This window comes from Antrostomus carolinensis, unplaced genomic scaffold (assembly GCF_000700745.2).
Source record: "Antrostomus carolinensis isolate BGI_N321 unplaced genomic scaffold, ASM70074v2 scaffold26998, whole genome shotgun sequence".
Taxonomy (NCBI): Eukaryota; Metazoa; Chordata; class Aves; order Caprimulgiformes; family Caprimulgidae; genus Antrostomus; species Antrostomus carolinensis.
Window position 1 is genome coordinate 33,598 of NW_010332742.1, and position 27,251 is coordinate 60,848.

At 41.7% G+C, this 27,251-nt stretch overlaps 1 protein-coding gene across 1 annotated transcript in view; it reads right to left on the bottom strand.

Moving 5' to 3' along the window:
• Positions 1-9,657: 9,657 nt before the first annotated feature.
• The window catches only part of NFATC2 (nuclear factor of activated T cells 2), a gene marked incomplete at its 3' end in the record, with an annotated part of 50,262 nt that continues 32,668 nt past the window's right edge, over positions 9,658-27,251 (bottom strand). Inside the window, exons 7-9 of the mRNA XM_029086395.1 lie at positions 12,980-13,035; positions 11,927-12,053; positions 9,658-10,353 (exon numbers count right to left, since the gene is read on the bottom strand). Of these exons, the coding sequence (XP_028942228.1) occupies positions 9,658-10,353; positions 11,927-12,053; positions 12,980-13,035 (879 nt within the window). The remainder of the gene's footprint in view (positions 10,354-11,926; positions 12,054-12,979; positions 13,036-27,251) is intronic.

Below are 27,251 nucleotides of genomic sequence, written 5' to 3' on the forward strand. Positions count from 1 at the left end.
TTTTATGGTCGTCAAGTGTTTGCTCTTCTTCCCTCATCTCTGACTCTCCTTCTGGCACAACTACAGATGTGCTGCTTGTTTTTCAAATCAGAGAAGTAGGAATGACCTATTAGGTCATCTAGTACCTCTCGTAGCCAATGCAGGATTGTCTTCTTGTACATTTGTCCAGTCTGCTTTTAAAATTCCTCTAAAAACATATTGCATCCAAATTAGAGCACAGAAGTCTCTTGGAACTGGTGAGTAAGCAGCACTATAAAATGACCAGGGAGTGTAAGGCCATACTCGCCTTAGTAGCTCACACTATTTAGAGTTCCTGCAAGAAAACTAACTTTGATGAGAAATTAAAATGATTTGTCCTCAATTTTTTATTTTAAAATGTCCAAGGATTTATAAATAGTAATAATAATTATGATATTTTCATAAGAAACAAAATATGAAAAGCGGGTGGAAGAAAAATTGTTTTAAAATTAATCACCTATAGGTCTTAATTCTTGTGAGAGACAAGATCTATACAGTCAAAAAGTCCCCCATCAGCTATCCATGATGCCTGGCAGGATGTGACCTTAACTGGAAAAGTTCTGCTTGTGTGACTAGTGCAAGAATCCAGCCATTTTTCTATAGTAAAAGACTTGCCATTTGCACCGTAAACAGGCTGTATATCTTTAAGATGGTTATTCTTGCCAGGCATTTTATTTCACAATAGTTAAAGAAATGTGCAGATGTTGTCCAAACTTTTCAAAGCAGCAGGGCTCTTTGCAGCTGCTTGCAAGATTTCAGAAGTGCAGTTTGAAAATGGCTCTGCCTTTTCACTAGCCTTCCCAGCAGGAGCTGAATCCTCCCATGTATTATATTGTGCTTTAAGGGGAGAAGACCCCTACTCTTTTTCCACCTTTGCACATTCTTAACATTAACACAATTTGTAACAAATGAAACTGTGAAGAGCAGCAATGCCAAACCCAGGCATTCAGGGTTCATGAGTCATGCCTCTAAAAATCCTGAGATTGGTTTTAAAATCAAGCAATCAACCCCCCCCACCCCCAAAGTTGCATCATTTATGTCTGCCTGGATTTTGAAAGACCAAAACACCAAGGTTCACATTTTTAATGTTTTGGTTTTTCTTGATTCAGACTTGAAAAGATCACTAAGAAAAAAATAACTTTCGTATTTTGCTACAGTCACCTACACGGGGACTTTGAAGTTGCTATAAATATTCCAAGACTCAGAAAGAAATTGCAAAGAATTAGCAAAAGCTTTGAGCTGCCATGTGGGATGTAAGCCAGTTCACTGGTTATGCTTATTCAATTACATCATACTAATCTTAAAGGGGGGATAACAGGATAAACTGCAAGGACAAATACATACCTAGCTGCAGGTCCCACATATAGCTGTCAGGGCGGGTACAACTCCCCTCAGCAAAGCATCTTTCTAATAAATGAATCCAACACATTGCATCATCTTTGCTGGAAGTTACTAACAGTAGGATTCATTTTGAGGTGGTCAACATACAAAGCAAGCAGGCTGAGCTTGTGCAATTATCGCCCGTGTGAAAATCTTTTACATTACATATGCTGTAGCTACCCCTACAAGTTTAGCCAGCCCAGCGGCACTGGCGCTGCTGGTGAAACCCTTCTTCCAGTGCAGACATAGTCATTCCAGTACAAAAGCCTTTCAGTGAAACAGCTCGTGGTGGTTCCCTGACCTGGCATAAGCTGTGCTGATTCCAGCATTTTTACACCAACAGAGCTGTGTCTATACAAGGGTTTTTACCATAATAGCTGTGTTAGCAAAATTAAAAAAAAAAATCAACCACCTTAACCAGCATAGTTATGTGGTAAGCTGCCTGAGTGTAAAACAAGCCTTGTTAAAGGTTTCCAGAGAGTGCTTCTCTGGTTCAATGCAAAATGGTGAATTTAGCTCTAGAAGGAGTTAACCCCCTTTCCTGCTTTGCACAGTTTTGTTATAAGCCATTTCCTATCCACACATTTCTTGCTTCTCATCTCCAAAGCCCCCATTTTTAGAAAATGTTGTCAAAACAGTTATGATTTTGACTGAACAGAAAGAATTTCTGCGTAAAACACCCAGTGTCACCCCTAGCTGGCAGGAAGACCACTGATTCATTTTTCTTACATCCTATACTTGCTCATATGACAGCTTTGCTCTGTCTCCAGACTTTGCCCTAAGAAATAAGAGTGTTTCTAATAGACACACCTGGTCTTAGTGACAGGTAGCATATTACTTGCCAGCAATCAATCATTCACTTCTAGAAAGCAGGTAGTACTCTCTGATACATACAGTATGTATGAAAGGAGTGAGTCTGGTGGAAAGACAGAAAAAGGAGAGAGTAACTCTGCCAATCCCTCCCTTTAATGCACCACGTTTTAACAACCTACAACACAGCCAGCGCTGCCCCAGCTCCTGCAGACCCAGCCAACAGCTTCACCTGCCTTTGGTACCCACACGAATGTGCAAGGGATGCAGCTGGGAGGACCTGGCAGCTTGGCATCTCCTAGGCAAGTTACAGTTCTACCAGTGACTTTTTGCATCAGCTGGGGCAAGTCACTTAAAAGCTCTGTGCCCTGCTTCATCCATCTGCAAGAGCTGAGGAAAAGCTTGCCTGCTTCTTTCTGCAGAGGAATTATTTTAATTCATTACCGTTTCTCTGCACCGGATCAACAGTGTCACTGGATGGAAAAATGTTATTGTTGTTATCCCTTTAAATTGAAAGTGGATTGAAGGAATAAAAGTAAATGTATGGTCTATTTTGGCAGATGTCTTCCAACAGATGGGTGTCTATGGTCTTCTTTATAAGAGCTGTCTGCTGTCTGTGATTCAGACCATCTAAGGAATGCCATGAGTGTGGAGTAAATGGACAGCAAGTCTGGGAAAGGACTTTATTGTGGTTTAGAAGCTTTCAATTCCCAACTGCATGAACAAGTTCTTCTTTTCAAGTAACTCTTTGCCAGTATTTCAAAACTATCATTGAAAATTGCTTGATGCCTTCCGAAAACTGAGTGCTTTCTGCTGATAACAGTCCACTGGTTTAGCCTTCAAACGGTGGCATGCCGTCCACCAGTAAATCACTAGAATTGGGGTTTACTGTCTTGGTGCATCAGTTCATGGTTGGACTTTGCCCATCCAGGCACTGAGAGAGCGTTCACGTACTCATCCTGCAGTGTCAGTTCTTGGCAATGGTACCCGTGGTCTCCTAATGGAGTCTGCATGTTCTTTTGAACAGGAAACGCTTTGTAACACAACTTGCCTGTGGGCGCTTACTGCACCAATTAAAGATTCCTGAGCTTGAGAACAAAGAGGTGCCAGTGGAACTATGGTTTTAATCACTTGATTCATTTTCTTCCTTCCTCCACTGCTGATTTTGGATGTATGGGTTTTTCTTTTTCTTGCTTTGTTTTGTTTTGCATGTTTTTAGGCAGCAGGACAGCCGCTCAGAAAGACTGCTGGGGAAAGAGCAGTCTTGAAAAGAGGCTGCATTTGTCTGAATTTTCAAATAGTGAATTGTTTCTAGAGGTGAAGAACATCAGATGCCAGCCTGCCATACCAATACAAATACTTAGTTCTTATTCAGGTACGCAGCTTTTTTTTTTCCCCTGAAAATCCGTGTCAGTTTTCGTAACATAAATGAATCAAGTGCTTAACTGTACTAGAGGGAAGGATAACAAGATACTTTTTAATAATGGCAAACAGAAGTACAAGAAAGTTAAATATTTTGTTGAAAGGCTAAGCTCAGACACAACCCAGGAGACCTTCCTCCTGACACACTGATCTTTCTACTTCCTGCCAACAGACTACACATTTTTGGGAGCAGAACCACCTTTTTGTTCTCTTTTCATATTGCCTCTAGAAAAGCAAGACCCTGGCATATGACTGGGGCACTTAGATCCTAAAGTGACACAAACCCACAATAGCAGTGATCCAAAAATAAAGCATGTAGTGCACCCATGGAGTGCTGTAAGGTCCCAACAGAAAATCTGGAATAAAGTGAGTCAGAGCTTCAAGAATGAGTGTGATGAATACATAGATTTGCTAGAGTGTTTAAGCAAAAAGTTTTGGAGAACATACATGCTTCACTCTTAGTCAAACTCTGCCTAAGCAGAAACGACCACACCTTCTATGAAAAGTAGTTCTAATTGAAAACAGAGCATGGCTTTTTTTGATGCAAATTGTTGCTCTAACTGAACCACAGCCCATTTGCAACATTCAAATTCACTCCTGTCTCAAATGCCAGGAAACAGGAACATTTCCCCCTCTGCCCTGTATTGCTGTTTTACTCTGTGCGCTAACACGTGATGAAAGCAACTACAAACCAAACTAAACCATGTTCCTAAAGCCACCACCATCTTCTGTGCTTTCTGGGGATGAAAACAATACTGTGTTAAGAGAGAAAAGTGGCTTCTCTACAGCCAGGCAGGCGGCTGGACCTCTGGCCCCTGCCAGTGTGGCTCTGCTGTTCTAAAGCACGGAGGGTTTAAAACTGCCTTCACCGTGCAGCTGAGGTTCCCCAGCACAGGGAAATCCCCAGCTGGCAGCAAGCTGACAGAGCTGGCTTCGTGCCACCCTCTCCTCCATCCGCCGTGCAGGGGCTGGGGAGGGCGAGCAGGATGCTCACGACGTGCTAGCACCCAAGCCAAAGTTCTACGGACCACGCCGGCTGCGAGGGGAGGCTCTGTATCCTCTGGTCTTCCCTCCTGTCCATGCTGACCCCGTCCTTTCATCCACACACGCACACCGGCCTCCCCAAGGAGCACGTGGGACCGGTGCCGATGCAGAGTGGGCTGCACACTGCAGGGAGGGCGGCGAGAGACCAAAGCCAGCAGGAAAGAGCTCAGTCCCAGACTGCTGCTTACTCAGGGCTGACACAGTAGCTTTGCTTCTTGGGTCCCCAGGAGACCCGGGGTTTCCTGGAGGTACACCCTGCTCAGGCTTGGTCCTAACAGCTACCGGCCTAAGGAGGAAAAAGCTGGTCTGAAAATTAAGATTCTTTCTGAACGTGGAGGAAAGAAGGGATTTAAATTTAATTTCATGCCACTGTGGGGGCAGACTGCAGATTTTCTTGTTGTTGAATGAAAGAACACAAAAATAAAATATAGGGACCTAACACACTCTGAATGGTCTTGGATGAGACCCATGGTTAGGGCAATGGTTGCTACGGTGGGGAGCAAAACTGCACCAATTAACACATTGTTCGTAGCGAAGGTGATCGAAAGGGCTGGGTGATTTACAAGCACCACACTGCACACCCTGCAAATCCATTTTCTAAAGAAATATCTGCTGCGCCTGAAATTTTCTGTGAAATACATGATGAGTTTGCTATAAAACATCTCTGCTGATCAGCAGTCTGATAAACCACTACACAAGCATCTGCCTTGCTTTTCTCCTCCCCATTAAGGATTACTGATACACCAAAAATAATTTAGAGCTGCTGTATCATGCACAGTTCGGAGTGTCAGATGTGGTTAGATAGTTACTATTTGAATAATGACAATCATTTTTCTCTGTAAAGTAAAAAGCACACAACATGACAGCTGAATCAAAAAGAACTACATCTAAAGCAGGCAAGTTGATAACATTCAAGACAACAGCTACACATCCATTATTTGTATATGGAAAGAGTCTAACACCATATTTGACATTCAGTCTCTACAAGGAACTTCTAGATCATGTCACATCTGAGTGCTTTAGAGTTTGTGATGCATTTATCCTCCTATTGCTCTTGTCACACGATCCTCATATCTCTGTGTCACAGATGGGGAACTGTGGTGCTCGGCAGCTGAGTGGCTTCCCCAGGGCTACACAGGAAGCCTCTGGCTCTGCAGCACCAGCACAGGCAGTCCAGGGCGCAACCAGAGCCCCAAGCCCTGGACCCCTCTCTCTCAATCCTGCCCCATCAAGGGATTTTGGACACTGCTGCAAATAACTAAGTTTTTAAGTAGGTTTGTGCTTTAAATAGGTAATCTGGTTGCTCTAAAAGTCCTGGAAGAACTAAATTCTATTTGTCAACATATTTCTGTGGTTGTTTGTGCAACTTTTACCATTGTTGGTGGTTCTGGTTATGAATAATATTAAGATGAGGCCTTGGCTGAAACACGCTGAGCACTCTCTCATCCTATGGCTTTCAGTTGCATTTGAAGCTAATCACTACTTGCCACCATTAGCCTGAATACCAGACGTGTCCCAAAGGATCTCCTGATCATCGCTTATCTTTGCTCCCAATCTATTTCCAAAAGTAATGAATCTCTGAGGCAGGTTTGTAACAAAGGTTTCTCTGCCAATTTTTCATGAATAGTCCCTTCCTCTGAGGATTCACCTTTACACTATTTGATACCAAAAAGTTACGGATATATATATATATATATATTTTTATTTTTTTTTTTTACAGAGAAATATGATTGCCTATGGAGGAATATGTGTATGAAGGTATACACATATGTGGCAACGTCTAAACTCCATCAGTCTCCCTAATGGCTGCATTTCCAAATCCAACCTATATGAGTTGATAGTTAGAGTCTTCCTTCCAGTAACCATGTGTTTCGTAATTCTGTCTGGGAGGGGAAAGCTGAGAAGTTGCAAGGGCACTGCATAGGCTGGGCTGGGCACCTCTTGGTCTGAGGTAGCACTGGCAAGACAAGAATAGGGCAAACGTCTCCTTCCAGGAAAGCACGTGGCAAGTCTCTACATCTGCAGTACAGTCAGAAATGAGCTACAGACGTGCTAAAGCTACCACTAAGGTAGCCAGTATGGATGATACCAGTTGTGCAGCTACTGCACAAAGAGGTCCTCGCACATGGCAAAACCCACCTGAGAAGATAGGTAAATACATGTCATCACCTACCTTAAGGTCCATGCTGTTTTGACTACACTGCTGGTGCTATTCAACTTTGAGAGCTTACAGTTTTGTGAGCTATGGTCACACATTTGACTGTAATCCTCCTGTGGAGGTGGAATCACCTCTTACCTTTTCAAGGCAGGAGGTAAAGAAAGGTTAAATGTGTTAAACCCCCAGTATTATGTACCCTATGGAGCAATGAAGGCCCTGAGCAAAGAACAAAGCGTAGTCTCAGTAAAAAGGACAAAAACTTTTTTTTACAGCAGAGAAGATAAGAAAATAATGAAGAGTCCTGTCAGCTGTGGCTGCAGGAAGCTGGAAGAGGTAAAGAGAAATGGCAGTTGTGTTAGCTATGAGATGTTCTTCTCTGGTCATTCCCAGGAGAGCTCAGACTCGGACAGTGTACCTTCTGAGAGGCAACAGCTTCAGGAATGAGGAACCGAGAGGGCAGGGCTTGTCCCAGGTCACTCCAGAAGTTTGTGGCAAAGCTTAGAAAAGAGGCAAATTCCAAAACACCAAGGCTACGTGTTAACCACAGAGGCAGAGGACAAGAGTTGACAAGAGGAGGTCACAACCATAGACAGCATTGAAAGCTGGGCTGTCAGCAGAAATACAAAGAAAGAAGAACAAAGGAGAGAGAGAAGGAAGATGAGGGAAGGGAAGAAGCATGAGGCACCAAAACAGTGATTGCCTAAGAGTCTGTGCATCAGCAGCAGTGCAGAGCACTCATGCCAAGCCTGGCTGGGGAACCATCATCTCAGTATCTATCTGTGAAAAATCACAGCAAGACCTAACAGCTCCCTTTATCTCAGAAGAGCTTTCTGGATAAAAGGGATTTGAGGGTAAAGCCTCCATAATCCTTTGGGTTTGCTTTCTTTTAATACTATAAAGCACAAAAATAAACTTTCTAGTCAGGAAAAATATGGCTTTTGTTATGTTCTGAGTCACTTTTCCCCAGCAGCAAACAAAGTGGCTTTTCAATTCAAGTCCTGAATATTTCAGAATGAAATGTTTTGCAAAATCCTAAAGTAAATCACAATTCCCCAAGTCACACTTCTAACTAATCTAAACTCACTGAGGTCAGTAAAGAGACTGCATGTGACTGATCTCGCCTGGTCTGACTTGGGTGGCATAATTGATAAATTAATCTCTAGTTGAAATCAATTCAGGATGATTCAGTCAGCCAAGCAGGAGCCTGGAATTTCATTACTAACTTGCTGCTACTATGCTCAATAGCTCCTCTTAGCACGGAGGTCAAGAGCATCCCTTGTGAGCTTGATGTTAGATGTTACTGGCCTGATTCAAAACCCAGTGAAATTAATTTTGCAGTCCATTTTGGGAGTTCATTTAAGTGGACTTTGGCTCAACTGTGAAGTTTGCTAGTTTTAACTTCAAGATTTTTTCTTTTTTATTTCTTTTAGAAGGTTTGTACCAAGCATTTTTAGAAACATGGAAGAATCTCTCAGCTTCTCATATTAAAAGCATTTTAAAACAGTGTTCAATTTTATTATTAGAAATATTATCTTGCTTTGTTATCACTCTGCATTCCCTGAATGGGATGTGGATTTTACTTAGCTACTTTCTTGCAGATCCAGCAAATCTCCTAAATCAAATTAACTGTTAAAACCCAATTCAACAATCCTCTTCAGACAAGACCAGTAAAAACTCTCCAGATTTTACTGTGATGCACCAAAGCTATACCAACAACATTTCAAACACAGACTAACAGAGAAAACAATCCAAACTCTACTCTGCCCACAAAAGCAGCAATGAAGACTGGACGTGATACAGTCACAGAGCACTCAGTACCAAAGTTGAAGAAAATAAAACTTTAATGGGCACAATTTCACAACTCCAGATGAGTAACTGCAGGAAAAATCCCTACTGTGTGCATACAAAGCACATAACAGTGCACATTCACAAGATCAAACCATGCATTCAATTGCCTAGATTGAGAGGATAGCAGCAGTGAATATATGTGAAAATCAGGTCTACTTTATGCATAAGAACACCCTATATTTGCAGCAATATATCCAGCAACCTCCTTCTGCTCCCACTAAAATCAATGTCAGTTTTGCTACAGGCCTTTATGATTGCAGCGTCCAGCTGCACTATTAACTTTGCATTGATTTCCTCTTGCAAGGAACACACTTTAATAAAAGAACCAATCAACCAGACTGCAAATAGCTGCCTACCTAAGAATAAGCAGGATATGTTCACAGAAAGCTTTACTCTAACTTATATTCATTCTTAAAGGCTAAATCTGCTGGGCCCACAACAAAGAAACAGCATTGTTTTACTTATCAATGTCCTACTGTTCATCTGGAACATCTGCAATAGTTTTGCCTGCAGCACTAACCCCATTCATTTCAGGCCTTGATAGACTGTTCAATAGGCTTTTTTTTTTTGTACAAAATGTACAAAAGCATTTTACAAAGTGGACTTTGCCCTGATATGAATAATAAAAAAATAATTTAAAAGTGCATTTTGTTTCAGATTCTCCATTTTCCAAACTAACCTTTGGCAAATGAAAAGAAAATGGCAACAGCTTGAGACCTGACAGCTCGCACCATGGCACGAAGCAAGACAGAGGGTTTCTGCAGAACACTATGTTTTTTGCTCAGTTGCCAAAGTTATTGCCATCTCCAAAAAATGCAGTTGATGAAAGACCAAAATACAGCATGAGCAAACAGCAAATGTCAACCCATCAAAAGGCCACGTTGCTTTTGTGCAGAGGAACAGGTGAGATTTGTAAGTCCTAAACTTCCTCCCTCCCTCCAACAAACCAACCCACACAAGAGAAGAGCAGTGCTTACCGTCATCCAGATATGCTTGGTCCAGATTCTGTTCCTGTTTAATAGTGACTCCAGCTGGTAACACTTCTTTCTGGTCGCTAACCGGTGGTCCATTTTTTGCTGCTCGCTGGCCTGAGGCTGTCTGCTGCTGAATCACGGTAGGATATGAACTTGGACTTAACCTTTGTGCTTGACTGACCTGGGGCTGGCTGGATCTTGCAACATTGGACGTAAAATTTTCACAGCACATGATGTGCTGAAATTCTTGGTGACTTCCACACCTCAGCTGCTGGTTGGTAGGAGAATAGTGAATCACTGGAGAAGACTGCTGGTTGCCTGGAGAGTGGTGGAGCACTGCTGAAGCTTGGCCTGGAGAACCAGCATGCACCAGCACTGACCTATGGGCATCTGAAATAGCAACTGGTGTAGCCATCAAATTGGATTGCTGGTAGCCCAGTTGGCTTGGGCTAAGGCTTTTGCTTCTTTGGTATATTACAGCGGCTGGATTCTGCTGATGGTATCGAGAATCAGGAGAAGAAAGGCCCGAGCGCAACTGCTGGCAAGGAGCCATAGTGGCCACAAGACAGGAAGGGGATTCGGTGATCATTGTGTGCTGTGAATAGTAAGGCTGTGTTACTGTTCCCAGACCACTGTGTACTGTATTGCAGATTAAGGCTGGATCATAGTCATCAATGGGCTCTGTTTTGATTGATGGTACTAGAATAAAGCATGCAAAGGACATTATTCGTAACAAGCTGATGAGAAACAGAGAGGTTTTCCTTTAAGTAATAAGAGATTTAAGCTGTCTACAAGGTTTGCATGTGTGAGCTCGTACCTCGCAGGCATTGAGTTTAACAAATCATGTATGTGCCATCACAGCAGAGCCACTTTTGAAAGCACTCTGTACTGAGATGTTCTTAAAAATCTTTAATTATCTATTTAACCACAAATTTCTAAAAATTAAAAACATCCATACTTCAGCTCATATTTTAATTCATTTAAGGGCCATTCTAGAACACAAGCAAAATAAGAAGCCATATAGGTGTTTTGTGTAGTACTTCCATCTCAAAGGAAGACCGAATAAATAGAAATCCTATGACATATACAACTCCTTATTTTTCTGTCAAATATTTAATTAGTGCCCAAAGGCAGAGTTGAACTATTTTAGAGCTTCCTTTTTGTTCCTTTGCTGCACGTAACTTCCTCAGTACTGAGAGCTGAAGACCTAACAATCATTTGAAAGACCATGGTTTAGTAAGAGTTGTATGAATCTTGGTGTGGACAAATGATGGTCCTCTACAGACAAATTCTCACATTTCTAATGGGGTTTTTTTTGTCAAATCTTCCCAAAACTCAGTACAGAAATACCACGGAAATACAATGGAAAGCATATAATGGTCATACAATGGGGTTACTTTTTGGAAGTGTGAGAATTCCTTCTCTGAAGCAGTCTATTTTAGGGATCATATTGAGATAGTATTGTACTTCTCAATACTATTCCATAGCAGAACAATTTAGCAACTATACAAAACCCTTACATTGGTGACACCCTATACAGTTCATAAATTCATGGAGAGGATCAGAGATTTTCAGGCTGGAGGAGACCAAAATAAGAATCAGAACAAATGTTTGCCTGTCCTTAGAAACCAGTCATTTTGAAGCCTGCATAGAATGTGGTAGTTATTTTATGCTTTCTGGTTTCCACAAACACAATTTTCTGATTTTCTCACAAGATTTTTCTCCCAGTCAAAGCTGAGAAATTCTGGGAATCTCATTAGTAATCATATTGCATTTATTGTGACATGGCTCACCAATTCCCAAGAGGAAGAACATAAGAAAAGCATTCATATTTTTCTCAACCAACCTCATTATGAGGAATATATATTGCTTGTCTTCCTCCATACCAAGCCCTTGTTACTTTCCCAGATCTGATGTTATCTTTGTGTCATACATGTCATCTGGGGAAGGCAATGCTCATGATTTTCACAGGGTCACATCATGTGACAGACTGAGTCTGCTCCCACTGAGGCTGTTGGCAAACTTCCATCAAGTGAATGGGGCAGCATTAGCCTATTGCCAAGGTAACTGTCCCCTTAAATGTATGGGAAATTCCTCATCATAAATCACATGCACTCTTTAAACCAAACAATTGTTGAGTGCTCAGTTGCACTCAGCTGAATTAAATTAGTAAAATATAGATCCTCAAATAATGGCAAGAAAACAACACAGCAGAAAATAAAATCTTGTTCATGAGAACTAGACAACAACTTGCTGTGTCCTTGAGAATTACCTGGGTGATAGGTAAAATGCTGGGGTTGGCTTCTTTTTCTTTTCCCATTGATGACATAGAAATTCACCTTCACAGCTGTGCGAATGTGCTTGTTACGGTACTCTGGTATTTCTACAAAAAGCATGCTCTGAAACAATGAGAGGTGACAATATAGAATTAGTAACCGAGGCTGACTGCAGATTCTCGTGTGGGTCTCCTCCGTTATGCGTTCAGGTATAAAGGAACAGAAATCTTCCTATTCATCCCTATAAAGAAGGGTGTGAGAAGAAGAAAGGTAAAAAAGGGCAGATGGTGGAAGACTAGAAGATTTTTGGTACTAGGAAGCTGGTTTCTATGTACTGTATCCTCTCTTGTACTTGATGTTGTCCTGAACTTGGAGGGAGACGTTTCAGCTACAAATAAAACACATAGAATGGTGATAAATGCAGCAGCACTGTTAACCACACTGTGTTTGATAAAAAAGTATGTATTGCAGAACTCCCTCTTTTTGTTAGAATAAACCTGATTATTCTATAGGCTTTTTACTTATACACAGCCGGATGCCAATTCCATGGAAATTAACAGTAAGTGTCCTGTTCTCTCCCACAAGGGCAGGCATGGCCCATGGCAATGTAAGTGCTAGCTCCTAAATGCACTGAACAACTACAGTAAGGTCCCATTAAGCAAAATGAACAAAGAGGCTCATTCCCTTGAAATATCAATGTTAATTTTAAGTACTATAGAGCAAATCCTGTCCTGCAAAGTACAGAGCACCCAAGACTTCCATACAGGCAAAAGGAAGTGAGGACAGCCAGTATCCTGCAGAGGCTGATACAATAGAGTCTTCTGCAAGAACACTAAATCTAGCAGTTATTCAATTTGCTGTGAGTTACTGCTAAATGAATAGTTTCTTTTTGCAACACATTTACTGCTGAAGCATTTGACATTTGTTCATCACAGCAGTAAGATAGCTGCTCTTTCTGCTTTTGAGACGCTCTTTTAAAACCACCACTTGAATACAACTTGCTGTCTGAGAAGCTGAAGGAGAGGACATTCAATGTTTTGCATACTTACAGGCTGGCTCTTATCTTTGTCCACTGTTGCCTCCATTTCCCAGATCTGCTGCCCATCTAGAAGAATATCACAATATTAACCTCACTGTATGTTTTTTTAATCATAAAGCTTGACTTAAAAAAAAAAAAGACAAATTAAGGGCATCAAGTTAGCAAAACTCTCTAAATGGACTTAATTTCAAGCACCTTCCCAGCCCTAACCAAAAGCAACAGCATTTAATTTAAACACATCACTGAACACTTCTCTTGCCAGGAAAAAGCTTACATACATATTAAAATTAAATGTTTATGTAGAAATTAGCCATACTGAGGTATGAATCATTTAACACAGGTGCAACATCTGCACTTTTACCAGACTTGATTTCAGCTAGCTTGACTGATGGAGGGCACGAGAAGGTCAGATAACTTGTTACTGGTCACATTCGGTCAGCAGCTCAGCAAACTATGCTATTTTAAGCTAAGACCACATAGCTCCCTACCAGTGTGGTAGGTGGTGGAATGGGTGAGGAGATGGAGGAAGGACTAGCTAAAACTCTACATCTGGTATGGAGTGCATGGAGATGGAAGCAAGCAAACTGAGCCACTTCAGGGCTGATTTTTAGAGGTGTTGCACAGTGAAACTGGCAGATGCTCTGAATTCTCATGGGAGCGTAGGTTTTTCTAGAAGTAGTTCAACAGGGACGGATTCTTACCATAACTGGGAAATCAGCTATATAAGGTGCTTGATTTGTGTTATGCATGCCTCCTCACTATTTATACACATTTCTGATATGTGCAATATGAAACCTCAGCACGTGATATCTAGCAATACATCTCCTCTGATCGAGGAACAAGCCCAACATCTCCGGCAGTGGATCCACCACTGTGGGCTGTGACAGAGTGCCTCTGGCAGTCTTGAAGTCACTATAAAGCATCAAATATTCACCGTACTCAGTGTAAAAGCACCTCATTGCATGTGCAACAGCCTCTACCTCTGAAACACTAGAAGTTTTTCTGTTCTTAATTACCCCCATGCAGCTTGTCTCCATTCTGTTACAGAAAATTGCATTTATAGAGGAAAATAAAATTTGATCCCCTTGTATGGCATACCAGCAAAGTACCCCCCATGCTATAAGAGTACATCAGTAGTGACAGGACATTTGTACACAGATTGGGTGCTTCATCTGGCTACAAATGTTTCTTAAATCTACTGTCGCCCACACTTCCCAGAAACATCTTTTAGCAATGCCTTCCTTATTATTTTTTTCCTTTCAGATTTTAATCTCTATCCCTTTGATTTTTATATTCTGCTGAGCCTTTTAGCCAAGCAATTTGCAGAAGAAAAATACTGATGGGAAAAAAAAATTGCCTCATACCTTTCTGAAAGCTTGCTTTTAAAATGAATAGAGGACACGTATCCAAACGGACTGACGTGACTTGAAATACAGCAGCCGCAAGGCTGGTGTTTGCTTTGGAGAAGGGGAGGCAGCTCCCGGGCGTTTCTGCAGGGGTTCCCCAGCCTGCAAGCCCAGGTCTGGCAGGACAGGGGTGGAAATCTCCTAAAACCAGTCCTTCTCACAGGACTTTTTATTTTTCCCAATTCTTGGAAATTCTGTAAGAGCTGCTTTTGTCCTCTGTTATTTAAGTACTTCTGCTTCTGGCGAAAAGGGAAATGAAAGAGTATTTTTAAATGCATTTTGCATTTTTTCTGTTGTTTTCCTCTTTGTTCTCTGCTCCACGCAGACAATGAGCTGACAGATGTGCTCAGCTCTCCGGCCGCCTCTCTCCAAGAGGGACTCGAGTTGCTCTTCCATGGCTGGGCCAGGCTGGACCCGCAGCCCCAGGGAAGGCCCTGCCTGCCCCATCTCTGTGTCCTTCAGCCCGAGGCTCCCTCACCACCCCCAGCACCTCAGACACCTCTGCTGTGTTATGGCCCCTAAACACACACGAGGGAGAGACGGGTTTTCCCTGAGTCCATCACCAACATTGTGGCCCTTCCTCCCTCAGGCCCAGCTCCCCAGTGCCTTTGGGCAGGGTGTGGGCACACAGGCTGGCTGGACCTCCTCACCCCCCGTCCTTCCCACTGGAGAAACAGGGGCAACTGGGGAAAAGCTGAAAGATTGGCTCCATCCATGGTTACCTGTGAGGAAGAGCCTGACAGGGGGAGAGAGAGCCTGGGTCTACAACACCTCACCCTGCTACTACCACAGCATTCTGGTGCAAGGAGAAAATGTTAAATAATTCTGACTTTTTTCTTTTCCTTTTTAAGTGTTTCAAGTTCCTCCACAGTGAGTCAGTTGTCTTTTCTATGCTAACACGTGGATTAGTGATGGACTGCCGGAGCAGAGACAGCCTAAGTGAGCTGTGTAATTAGTGCCAGCAAGGCGCTAGCCTGCTCTGCTCTTTAGCCTTCACATCCCAAAGGACCGCTCTGCAAAGACATGGAAGATGCTCCATTATTTAACAATAAGCCTTCGCTTTGGCCACTGCTCTGGACTGTTGCAGGTTAAATCCACAGCTCTATTAATACAGCTAACACTTTACCATGGTTGAAATGGTAAATATCTCAGGGAAGGGGGAAGCCAGCAAATACCAGGGGTTTAATCCAGCAAATACTAAATGCATTCTCTGATGTCTGACTTAATTCCTCTTCTATGTGATCTCAATGAAAAGAAACTATCATAGTATGTGTTAAGAAACCACCTCATACCCCCCACCAAAAAAAAAAAAAAAAGATAAATTTTTATAGTTCTCTGAGGAAAAAAGGAAGGAAAAGGAAACAACAAAATACATCATAAAATAGGAGCTCTGATAAAGACACACATTGGGAGCTGTCTAAGCAATGCAATATGAAGATGTCCTGACAACAAGGACAGCCAAGTGGGAATATTTGACACTGGTTTTCCTCCAGGCAGAATGCTTTCATCCCTGTTTCTGTACTGCTAAATTCAAACAGTCTGTGCAGATACAACAGCCCTAACTTCACAAAGAAGGTAGAAATCAAAAGGATTTGTTTGTCCAGAATGCATAAAATAAAGGAGAAACGGGCCTCCAAGTCATCTGCCGTATGCAAGGCCTGTGAAGCATATGCAACCACAACCACAGGGGATTCGATTTAGTAACCAAGCCACTGACATTGCACTAAAAGCTAATGAAGCCAACCATAAAAATCAAATGATGTTTAGGCTGAGTCCAAAGTCTGTGGAGATTAGGAGCAAGAATGAGAATAAACCCAAACAAACAAGAAATAAATGTATTTGGGGTTATCATTCTAATGATGATAGATGCTTCTGTTTGGATATATTCACACTCATGGCAGCTAAACAGGTTTCTAACAAATCTGTCAGCAGTGGCAACCCCTGTTCTTTAAGCACCAAAGCCTTGTTGAATATAACCACTCTGCAGCTCACTCCCTGACCTTTATGCTTAAACATCATGATGTGGCTCCATCTGTCTGCTTCACTTTTATAGTTGCAAATGTACAAACTTTCATTCGAGACAACCAATATTTGCTTTTCCTTTAACCCTTCTAGGTACGCACATTACGATGAGCTTTTGGCAGAAGGATGAGGGAGGTCGTGAATAAAATGAAAAATACAACTGCATTTAGAAATTTCTCTACTTTAACCTATCCTTTTTGCTGGCAACTAAAATAAATCCTTTTATTACGTACACTCAGAGAGTTAACAGAAAGTAGGAGGAATAAACTAAGAGGTCTAAGGCCCATCTGTAGGACAATTTGAGCAAATTTTGAACAGAAAACACTTGCACTGAACTGTCAACACATTTATCATCTTTACAATGTGCATAAATGAGATGGGTTTTTTTGAGGAGGAAATTAAAGTGGATGTTTGAAGAAAGTCATCAGCAAAAATTGATTTTTTTATTGGAAGGATGTGCTAAAAATCATAATGCTGATATGATGGTAGAGCACAGCCCCCAATACAAAACTTGTGCCACAGCCTGGGTACTCAGAAGTAGACCCTTTTCTTCAGTGCCAGTGTTGCAACCCAGGTGGTGCCTAAACACTGTGAATGCATTTTGCTTTGAGCAGGAGGTTGGGCTCCACAACCTCCTGAGGTCCCTTATGGCCTTAATTACCCTGTAATTCTGCCATGCCACAAACGGGACAAATGACTGGTCTCCTCCTTGCTTGCAAACAGATAAGATTAAGCCCCAGCTTGATTGATAATTTAATCTAAAGTCGCCAAGTACAGATACCTGTTTATTGGGTATAATTAAACCTGTTTTGACATTGGAGAGTAAGAAAACTGCAAAAGAGCTGAAGCATTGTAAGAGCACGAGCACACAGATGCAGCAAGTGTGTGCTCTGCAAGTCCCAGTCAGTGCTGGGCTGTCCAGGTAGCGATAGACACCAGCCAGGGCACTGCAACCATGTCCCAGTATGCACGTGGATCACACGGGAATTTGGTGCCAGGTCAACGTGTGTGGTGTGTCGCAAATTCTACCTCCACAATGGGGAATTCAATCCGCGCCTCTGAAAAGAGCAGTAGATCCACAAAAGTTGATAAAAATATTTTTGGATTTAGACCCTGAGGTCTTACTAACCATGGCTGCCTCATGTAGTATTTTTACTGTTGTGGTTCCCTGCTCATTTAATGGTTTGTCTTAGTTGGCAACTCTTTAACAGTACAGGTCAGTGAAATGTTCAGGAAATAGAGATTTTTGTGCTGCTTCAGGGCTATGAGACTTAGCACTAAACCCTGATGAGAGATCTGATTGTGTCAGCACTCTTTGGAGGAATGAATGAGTTGTTGGAAGAAAGTAATTCTATCCTCTCTAACTCAAACTGTGATCATACCAAAAGTCTTGCTTCAAACTTAGGGGAAAATCAAAATGTCACTCTGCATTAGGAACATTTTGGGTGATTCTCTGCAGCCCCTTATAGGGCTTTTTTTAATTAGCCAATTAAAGGTTTTCTGAACCAGTTACAGCCTTTACATATTATTCACGATATCTTACTCATGACTTTGGGGTCAGTAACTAGCAGAGAAATAAACTTACTGCTTTATTTGAACAAGCATGACTGATGGACTGAGAGGTTCAGGAAATTTTCTTTGCATTTCTCTCCTGTTGAAGACTAAGTATACTATTGTGCCGATTCAGTATGTGGTTCTGTGCCTGCTTGTGATTTTATGCTTAAAAATGTACACTGCTTTGCTTTTCAGTCAAGCATTACACAAATTACTTAATGAACAACCTGTTACCTTTCTCCCAGGCAGCAAACCATGCTAGTTCCCCAAAGAAACTAAGCATGGTAGCTAGTGGGGCAGCTGCCCTGACTACACACTTCTGCAGAGTTCACTTTGGGCTTGCAATGAATTGTCCCTTTTTACTGTGTTTTTTGGAAGGTCTTCCAAAAAAGCATAACGATTGTCTCTGTCAGCTTTTATCAGCAGATGACAGGCATCTCTGGAAAACGGACTGTTTTTTAGAGCCACTCCAAAAACAAAGTAAACACCAATGAATGCTTTCCAGCAGAACAGACAGCACTTCTGGGATGAGGAAACCTTATGGGCAGCAGAAAACTCACATAAAGTCTCTGTTGCTCTTTTCAGGGACAATTCTGATTTCAGCTGGAAGTTAACTCTGCTTCATGTCAATGCAAGGTTGCTCAGCATCTAGTCCTAAGCAGTTGTCTCCTTCTAAGTTTTACTTCAGAATAGTTCTCAAACACAGCTTGAATGAATTTAAAACTCACAAAAGTACAGTTATTGAATTTTTCACTGAGCTTGGTTTCCATGGATTTCTTTTTCTTTCTGAAGGCAGACTGCCCACTGCAGTTAATGAAGCCCTGTTTATGATGAGTTGAGGCCAGTGCCTTCATTTCACTGTGGATATAAATTTGAGTCACCAAGGCCAAAGATACAAGTCAAGGTCTGGGAGGTAAAAGGCCAATGGATTAGTCATCTGCCATCCAGCCCAGCCCCAAATCTGACATTTTGCACAGTGAGAACAAGTCTAGAGGAGATTTCTCTCCATCTATTGTTGAGGAATTCAATTCACACTAAAATAAAACATAAATACAGTAGTTGAGTAGTGAAGCAGCAGGGGCAGTCTGTCACTCCAGAGCTCTTCCAAATGAACCCTTATGCCAATTCATCAAAATAGATTTTTTTTTTTTAAGATTATACGTGTGTTTGTATGTGAGTGTGTGTATAAATTATTAAACAAAAGCTCCTCTCAAAATAAAACCACTGGGAACCTCCATGTAATAAAATGAGTCACACCAGGATGCGATGACTAAGTGGGAGAATAGGGAATTCCACTCCCCATGCCAGCTTTTTACATGATCAATTTTCTGTCAACAGGTGATGGGAGCTTTTGTTTATTCCAAAAATTAATATTATTTTTTAATATTCTCTTTAAACAATTAAGATTCAAAGCTGAATAATCAGGACCAGGCATACTTCCACTAGGCGCCCCCATAGTAAACAGTGAGCCAGGGAATCCAGGCCAGTAGTGGCTGCCTGTGTTAATAAGGATTTACCAGCTGTAAAATTCCAAAATCTTGTGTCATACGGGGAAACCTTCCAAAACACTGGATTCCACCCTGTCTCGCTGAGTCTCTAACAGCTATGGCAACTCCGTTTCTGCAGCCACACTCTTTTGCATTTTTGTGTGTGTGATCCTTAGATTTTTTCCTGTTTTGCAGTGTTTTTCTGAGATCCCCAGTTTAATGTCTGACAATTGCCCCGTGGGATTACAAAAGCACCTGGGGCAGCCAACACATTTTAGCCAGGGGGTAAACCTGTGGGGAGGAAGGTTTGTTGGATTTTCATCAGCTATAGCAGCAAGGAAAAGCAGAAAGTGTCCCATTTACCCTGAAACTTTCTAATCTGCACAGCAAAAAAGGGCAAACTCTAATCCTCCTGATTAATACTTGTTACTCTTCAGTGCTCACAAAAGGTGGGATTTGCTGAGATGCCTTCCTCTTTTACTTAGAAAGAACAAACAAAACAGAAACCCAAAGAGAACAAAACCTCCCTGATCCTCCCCAGTTCTGACATCTTTTTGCAGAGAGAACTACAGAGCAGGACCTGCGCGTCGCTTTGCAGCCACCTTCCTTTAGTGCACTGCAAGGCATGAGGAGAGGAGTTTAACCTGGAAGGTGATCACCTTTAGCTCATGCAAAAAATCACGTGGACTTCCCAACAGGGACATCTACAATTTATTCCTCAGGTTCGTCCCATTGCTCCACAGATTTAGAGTGAAGATGTGCATCCAGCTTTAAATGCTGGACCCCAGCCACAGACTGCATGGAGCAGAGAAAGTGCTAGTACTTGTGTGCTCTTTCTAAACTGTCAAGAATACAGCAAGATAGTAGATTTATTTCATATACTCTCTGTAGAACCTCACATGTTGGAAACAAATTGAATCGTTTAAGATTAAAGTACCACTCTCCATTTTACTAAATCTGTAACTAATCCCAGATATTTGTGACTTCTTCCTTAGCACTTCACATTAAAAAAACCCCAAAACAACAGTTTGTTTTTCTTCCCCAGATGCTGGGCTTTTGTCTTAGGCTACATTTAAGACACCTTAAAAAACTGCACTATAATGCACGTTCAGCAATGGACTGTGTCTGTGACTGAGTTATGATCCTAGTTCTAAGATATGTCCTGTTCCCCTCAATTCTCCATAGCTTAAACCTTCTATTTCAGTTCATTAATTTATAAAGTCAATGAGAATACAATTTGCTGGGGTCAATAGCAAACATCTCTGTTGGATGGATCTGGGAAAAAAGATTTAAAGTTTAAGAAAAAAATTTTGGTGCCTTTCTTATCTTTAATTTGCCTGAGAAAATTGCATTATTAATTTTGCATCATTAAGTCCAAAGAGATAATTGTTGAAAATAGTTGGCTATTTTTTGCATTCCCTGGGAGTTTTTTGGTCATTCATTAAACTGTCAGACTACTTACAGGCTTTTAGTTCCCTGTTTGGGGCACGGTGAGGGATTTCAGACTTGACACAACAGAAAAGGGGAACATTACTGTGGACAGTCTTAGAATTTCCTTTCACATCTCTCACAAAGGACCATGATCCTCAGCCCTGGTTCCTCACTATCATCAAAACCAATACACGAGCCACCTTCTAGTCACATTATACATGCCAGATTGCCATCCCATCACAGTTTTATATAGTGAATTGTCCTGGCCAGACTGCTTCATGTTTCAAGTCATTTGGCTGATTTTGAGCAGAATTTATACAACACACATGAGCTGTAAAAGGCATCTACTGCATAGAAGAGCACTTGCAATAGTGTGGGAAAATGGCTTTGCTTATGACAAAATGTCAGCCAGTGTGTGCCTCAGGATTCATGGGTCTGGGGCAGCACTTTCTGTGGACTCAGCCACGCCAGGAGCTTCAGCTCAAAGTAAAACATCATTCCTTGCTTGTCAAGGCTGCCCCACTCTTCCCGTTGTGGCTTGGTTGTGCATAGCTGTTCATTGCTCCAGAACTGAATGCTGAGGACTCCTGCACCCCTTTAACAAAGGATTTAACCCCCTTCACTGAACTCTCTGGCTGCTTTTCATAAGCAAGTCCTATGCCCAAACACCCAGAAGTATTGAGATCTTGCTGCAGCTGCAGGACAGAAGGGAGTGATGTAAGAAACTATAAATTCTTAAATTTTAAAAATTTATTGTGCATTTTAACTGTATCTAAATATATATTTCATAAATCATCACTCTCCCCAGCTCTAAGTTGTGAATATAAAACCTTTCTAGGGAGCTGTGATTTCTTTTTAACTCTTGCAGGGAGAGGTGCAGGAAGATTGATAGCATCACTGGGTCCAACTTACTGTGCTTTATAAACAAAGACTTTTTCTAGAAAGCTGAAATTCCAAAACCAGAAAGCGCTGCTGTGCTTATTTGCTAGCTTGTGATGCAGCAGGAAAAAAAAAGGAATACTGAAAAGTGCAAGTTTGAGGGGAAAATCCCTATGAAGCCTGCTTGTTTGCTTATAAAAATGAAAGTAATATGTTTCAAATAAATTGAATTATTTACCCAGAGTTAAAATAAAGCACATCTACAATGAGAGATGCACAGAAGTGCTGGAAATCAGAGACACTGTGAAGTAGTACAGACATCATCAGAATAGTTGTTATCATTATTGTTATTCCAGAGATAGACAAGCCATTGCAAGGGATGCAAATGAATATACTGGGATAAAACAGGTACCTATGCAGTTGGCATAGCTGGATGTGCAATGAGAACCCATCTCCTACAGCAATCCCCAACAGACAGCAACACAAATATATGTATCCCCAAAGAGAATGGGCACGGGTTGGAGGTCTGATGCACGCCTCAAGCAGAGTGACACTGCTCCTGCTGTGCGTGAAGACATGAATGCTACTGCCCTGCCTGAAGCAACAAACTGTGAATCGTGTTTCATGTATTTTAGTAAAGCTGCCAGGTATGCCAAAGGGGGTACAGGATGGAGCCAGAAGAGGTACAAGATGGAACAAGAGGGAGGGAAGAAGAAAGGCTTGTGAGTTTTGGTGTCCTGGGCACCAGCACAAGCCCTGCGGTTCGTTTCTGGTGGACAGAGGCAAGTGCCTCCCTTCAGACACAGCATTTTGGGCACTATGCTGATGAAAGCCTCAACTTGCCACTGACACACTGAACACAATGGCCCTGATCCTGCCCTCCCGGGAGCTCTCCTGAAACCAGCAGACATTCAAGTATGTTCAAGCTCACCTGCTCTAGCTATTAGCATCCTAAGAAACCACTGTCAGAAAAAGATCACCAAGGTGACAGACATGCAGAAATTCAAGGGAAAAAGAAACTAGAACTCCATTGTTTGACTCTAGAGCTGGAAAGATACATTTTTATCAAATGGACTTTGAGCATCCATGCTTCAGAGGCCTTCACAGCTGCATCAGTTCAAAGGGCACAGAGAACACCACCTCCACTCTTCATAGTGCATTGCTGACTTGAAAGATTTATAGTGGATCTCCTCCAAAGATGTACGCTTTCTGTTTGGGTTGTTCCTCCACCACCCACATTGTCCTAGCGATGATTCATGATGTCCATGTGGCCACCATAAGAGTTTGGCAGGGGAAAGCACAGTCCATTTGCACTTTTCTCCCAGAGAAACACGAAACTTCTCTATCACTCACAGCAGAGCAGCAGTAACCAGTACACAAATGGGAGTAAACACAATGCAACCAACAACATCTGACTTGCAAATTATTACATGACAATTAAAATAAATAAAAAGGGGAATTCCAAATCTTTTATTTTTTTAACTGCACTGTAAGATCTGGGCCCCAACCAAACACTAACACCCTTGACCTTTAACATATTCCAAACCCTTGATAGCCATGACTGCTTTTCAAGCTCTCTCTTCCAGATCAAAATTAAAATACATACACTTCAAAAATTTCTATCTGTATAATCCAATCTAGGATGCTTTTATTGAGCTGAGCTCAGTTATGCATGTCTGAGTTCAGATCTTGAAACTCCTTCAGCCAAACTCTGCTTTTGTGTGCTGGACTGGCTCTACTGAATGCATGAGTTCCCCTGGTTTACAGCAGCTATGGATTACAATCTTTCACCAGGAAGAGATAATCTTAAAAAGAACTCAAAACTATAACGCTTGCATGTTAGCAAACCTTATCATTAAGAAAATGCTGTTTATGCATCATCATTTCAAACACAAGTACTTTATCCCCTCGCTCACACACAGAGCACGGAGCTCCAGCCCCTTCAGTTCGCTTCCTGCTGCCATTTCCTGTCACAAGCCTAAAATGAGAGACTTTAACAGACTTCTCATTGGCGAGCTCATGGCAATAGCTTATAGTACACGTAATACAAGGCCGTTATTTTCATAATGACATCCTAGTATAATTTGGGGAATATTCTTTATTTTCCAGGTATTTCTAGGGAGAAATATACATATCTGTAGTGCTGTGTAACTAAGTAAAAGCTATTCTTTATTGTTCTTAGAAGCATGTTGTATTTCGGTCACAAACATGAACAGTTTCACCTTTTACCGCATTGCTAGTAGTGAGTGAAGAACTGCCTGGAAAGTTCAGAAATAGGCTTTGAGTGTTGACCTGAGGGATAAAACTTAATTTACTACTGAGAGCCCCAACAGCAGTTTCCTCAGTTTTATAAGATGTGCCGATTCATTGCAGGCACTGATTCAGACCCCATATTCAAGGTACACCCAGATTTTGGAGTCTATGAAACAGTTAACAGGATAATATCTCACTGCACAAAGATAACTGCACAGAAATTTTTTGGGAAAAAAAGTCTTGCTATTCTCATCTGAAACACGGCACAAACAAGCCAAGTCAAGGAGCTCTATGGAGTATGGCATGCCAAAAGCTATTAGATGGTTCTCTACACTGCTGCTCTCTACCCTTGTCTTTACTAGGAGAGCTAAAACAGGCAGCAAAATTGGGAAATCAAATACCACTTGCTAGCATAGACAAGGCTTGTGAGCTGTTAAAATGAAACTCAAAGAAAATAACGTGTCCCCTGCAAGCTGGTGCATCTTCCTGCCTTCACAAAGGTGCGATTCTTTGACAGGCTCCCCAGGCAGCGTTGCGCTCAGAGAAAGGGTGCAACAATGGCAGGGTCACACCAGCGACACACTATCCACCCACTGCGATGTTTATTGTGGCTTGCTTTGCTTCTGAGCAGCTTATCAGTGCTTTTTGCAAGGTGCTGTGCAGATCAGATCTGCAGCGAGCGAGCTCCCTGAGGCGAGCGCAGGATCCATCTCCTCCTTCCACCCAGTGACATTTCTAATTGATAAATCAGGCTGCAGAACTAAGCCTTTTTGTTCTATGTTCATGCAGTCTAATGCAACAACAACTAAGCATGGACACAGTAATGATAACTGAAATTGTCTACAGTTTATAAAAAGGAAAGCTGCAAGTCTCAGGTCCATAAGATCCTAATTTTCAGGCAGGCTGGGACACTCATCGACCTCTGACAACCTAAGCACAAAGGCTTAATTCTCAATCTGCTGCAGTCAGCCAGAGTCTGATCAGCCCCTGCATGATTTGCATATCCAGCTCAGCTCCTTATCCTTCCTCACCTCAAGATATACCTATTAAAGAAAGCAATCTTCACCTTAAAAGCACTTGAGGGCATAACTGTAAGAGGTATTGCTGCATTACAGTACATGGATACAGAGAGAACAAGCTCCCCTTCAGCATGAAGCATAGTTCCCCCAGATAACCCACTGCAAACTACACAGACTTCTGATTCAGACCAAAGATTTGACTCTGGGCCTCCCATCCTCTAAATTCCCCCTCCACCAATCATTTATTCAAGTCCAGCAGACTCAGACTGCCTGCAGAGGGGTGGCAGGATATGGAACACCAGCATGCAAATCCCTGCTCCAGACTGGGCACTGCCGCTGGGATAAGTCATGCCTCTCCACTACCAGGAGGTAAAAAAAAGAAGAAAAAGAAAAAAAAAAAAAAAAAGCAGTTTCCCCAGCAGTGAAGAAAAGCTTTAGATTTAGTGTGGAAAATGTTGTTCTTTTTACTTTCTAACATCTGTTTCAGCCAGAGCCTTCTCTGCTGTTATATGGAAATAGGGACAGGACGTTTTGGATGTTTCCTCGAAATGGCATGAAGAGCTACCTCTTTTTAGTGTATCATCTCCTTTAGTTACTGCAAAACATTCTTGGGACAGGTACTGTCGTGGGCTGCCAAGCATGTTCCCATGCACCTTCACAGTTTGCTGACATTGACGGAACAGTGGCAGCACAGTGGGAAGGAATTAATACATGGGCTTAAAAGGAAATACAGGGTGCCAAGAAAATGCTCTGACTGCACAGGCTCATCTGAACCTTCAGTTCAAGGGCCTAGAGCCTTTAATTCTTGGTGTAAAATAGCATGGTTTGCTGGTGATGTGGGAAGAAACTGGGACCCATAGCATGCTTCCCCCCCGCCCACCATGTCACCAGCTGATGCCCGCATACATTAATTTTTGGCTCAATTCTTACTTTTTACCAAAAGCAATACCCCATAAATGATGCACATGCTGCTCACTTGGGTGATGCAATTTCTTAAATCCCTTGCAAGTCACTGGATATATTGCTTAAACTGCCTCTACCTTAGTTTACCAACAGAAAACTTAGGAGCAACATGTTTTCTTAACAGCACAAAAGGAACACAAAGTTTCCATAAAACAGGCTGCTACTTTTTCATACTGCAGAGTCCTCTGTCATGCTGAAATCAACAGGAGTAAAGGATGGTTGAGTCTGGCCCTTCATATTTGCAAAGAGCTTTTTTGATCCCTGGACCTTTTTGTTATTATTTAGAGCACATTATTTAGAATACAAAAATCAAGCCTATTGAAGGGTAAATTAAACACGTCCAGACCATTTACAAAGAAACAAATGTCCATCTGCAAAAGCCTTAGAAAATCCAATAAAATACACACACTGCTTAGTGAGGTGAGATGAAATGCCTGCATGTATATATTAGACAAGAAACAATTCATATCTGAAAAATCAGGTAACTGACTACAGCAGAATGCATTTGTTTGCCTTTCCTCCTGTAAACAAGAAAACTTGGATTTCTGGCTGCCCACCTTAACCATCAGATCATGCTATGCATATTTTCTGGGGTCAGGTATCCTTTGAGTTAGAAATCAAGTGATTATTATAGCATGCCATTATGAAAACATAATAAAGAGAGCTCAGCAAAGGCAGTAAAGATGATGCTAGGCAACTAAATAACTGCGGGTGACCATTCTTTATTCCTATTATTTATATTCATCCAACACCAGTCAGAGTTGGGGACCATCTTGCACTGGCTCTGTGCAAGTCGAGCAAATAGGTAGATAAGATGAAAAGAGGATCGACAGTCTGCCACTTATTCCTCCTTCATGGTTGCTCAAGAGCTAGCAAGATTGGCAGGATATGTTTCAAAAGAAGCAGCTCTACTAGGAATAAAAAAAAACAGCATTGGGCTATAACAGAGGGCTTTTCTCTTGAATTGAATTTGATTTGGTTTGCTACAGTCTGAGTCTATATAAAAATAAAAAATATGGAAGATTAAGTGATGTATTCTTATATCTCAGTATATGTATAAAAATAACTGATATAAAAATATCCGTTATGCACATTTTTTGCCCCACAGACTTCTAAAGGGAAAAAAAATGCAACCTTTTCTTGTAGTTCACATCAATAAAAAATGTTCATTTCAATTCAATTATGATTTCTACATGTTCCCTAAACATGAGATTCAAAGAGCATAGAGGAACATGTAACAGTCATCCCGTTTCTTTGGTAACATATCC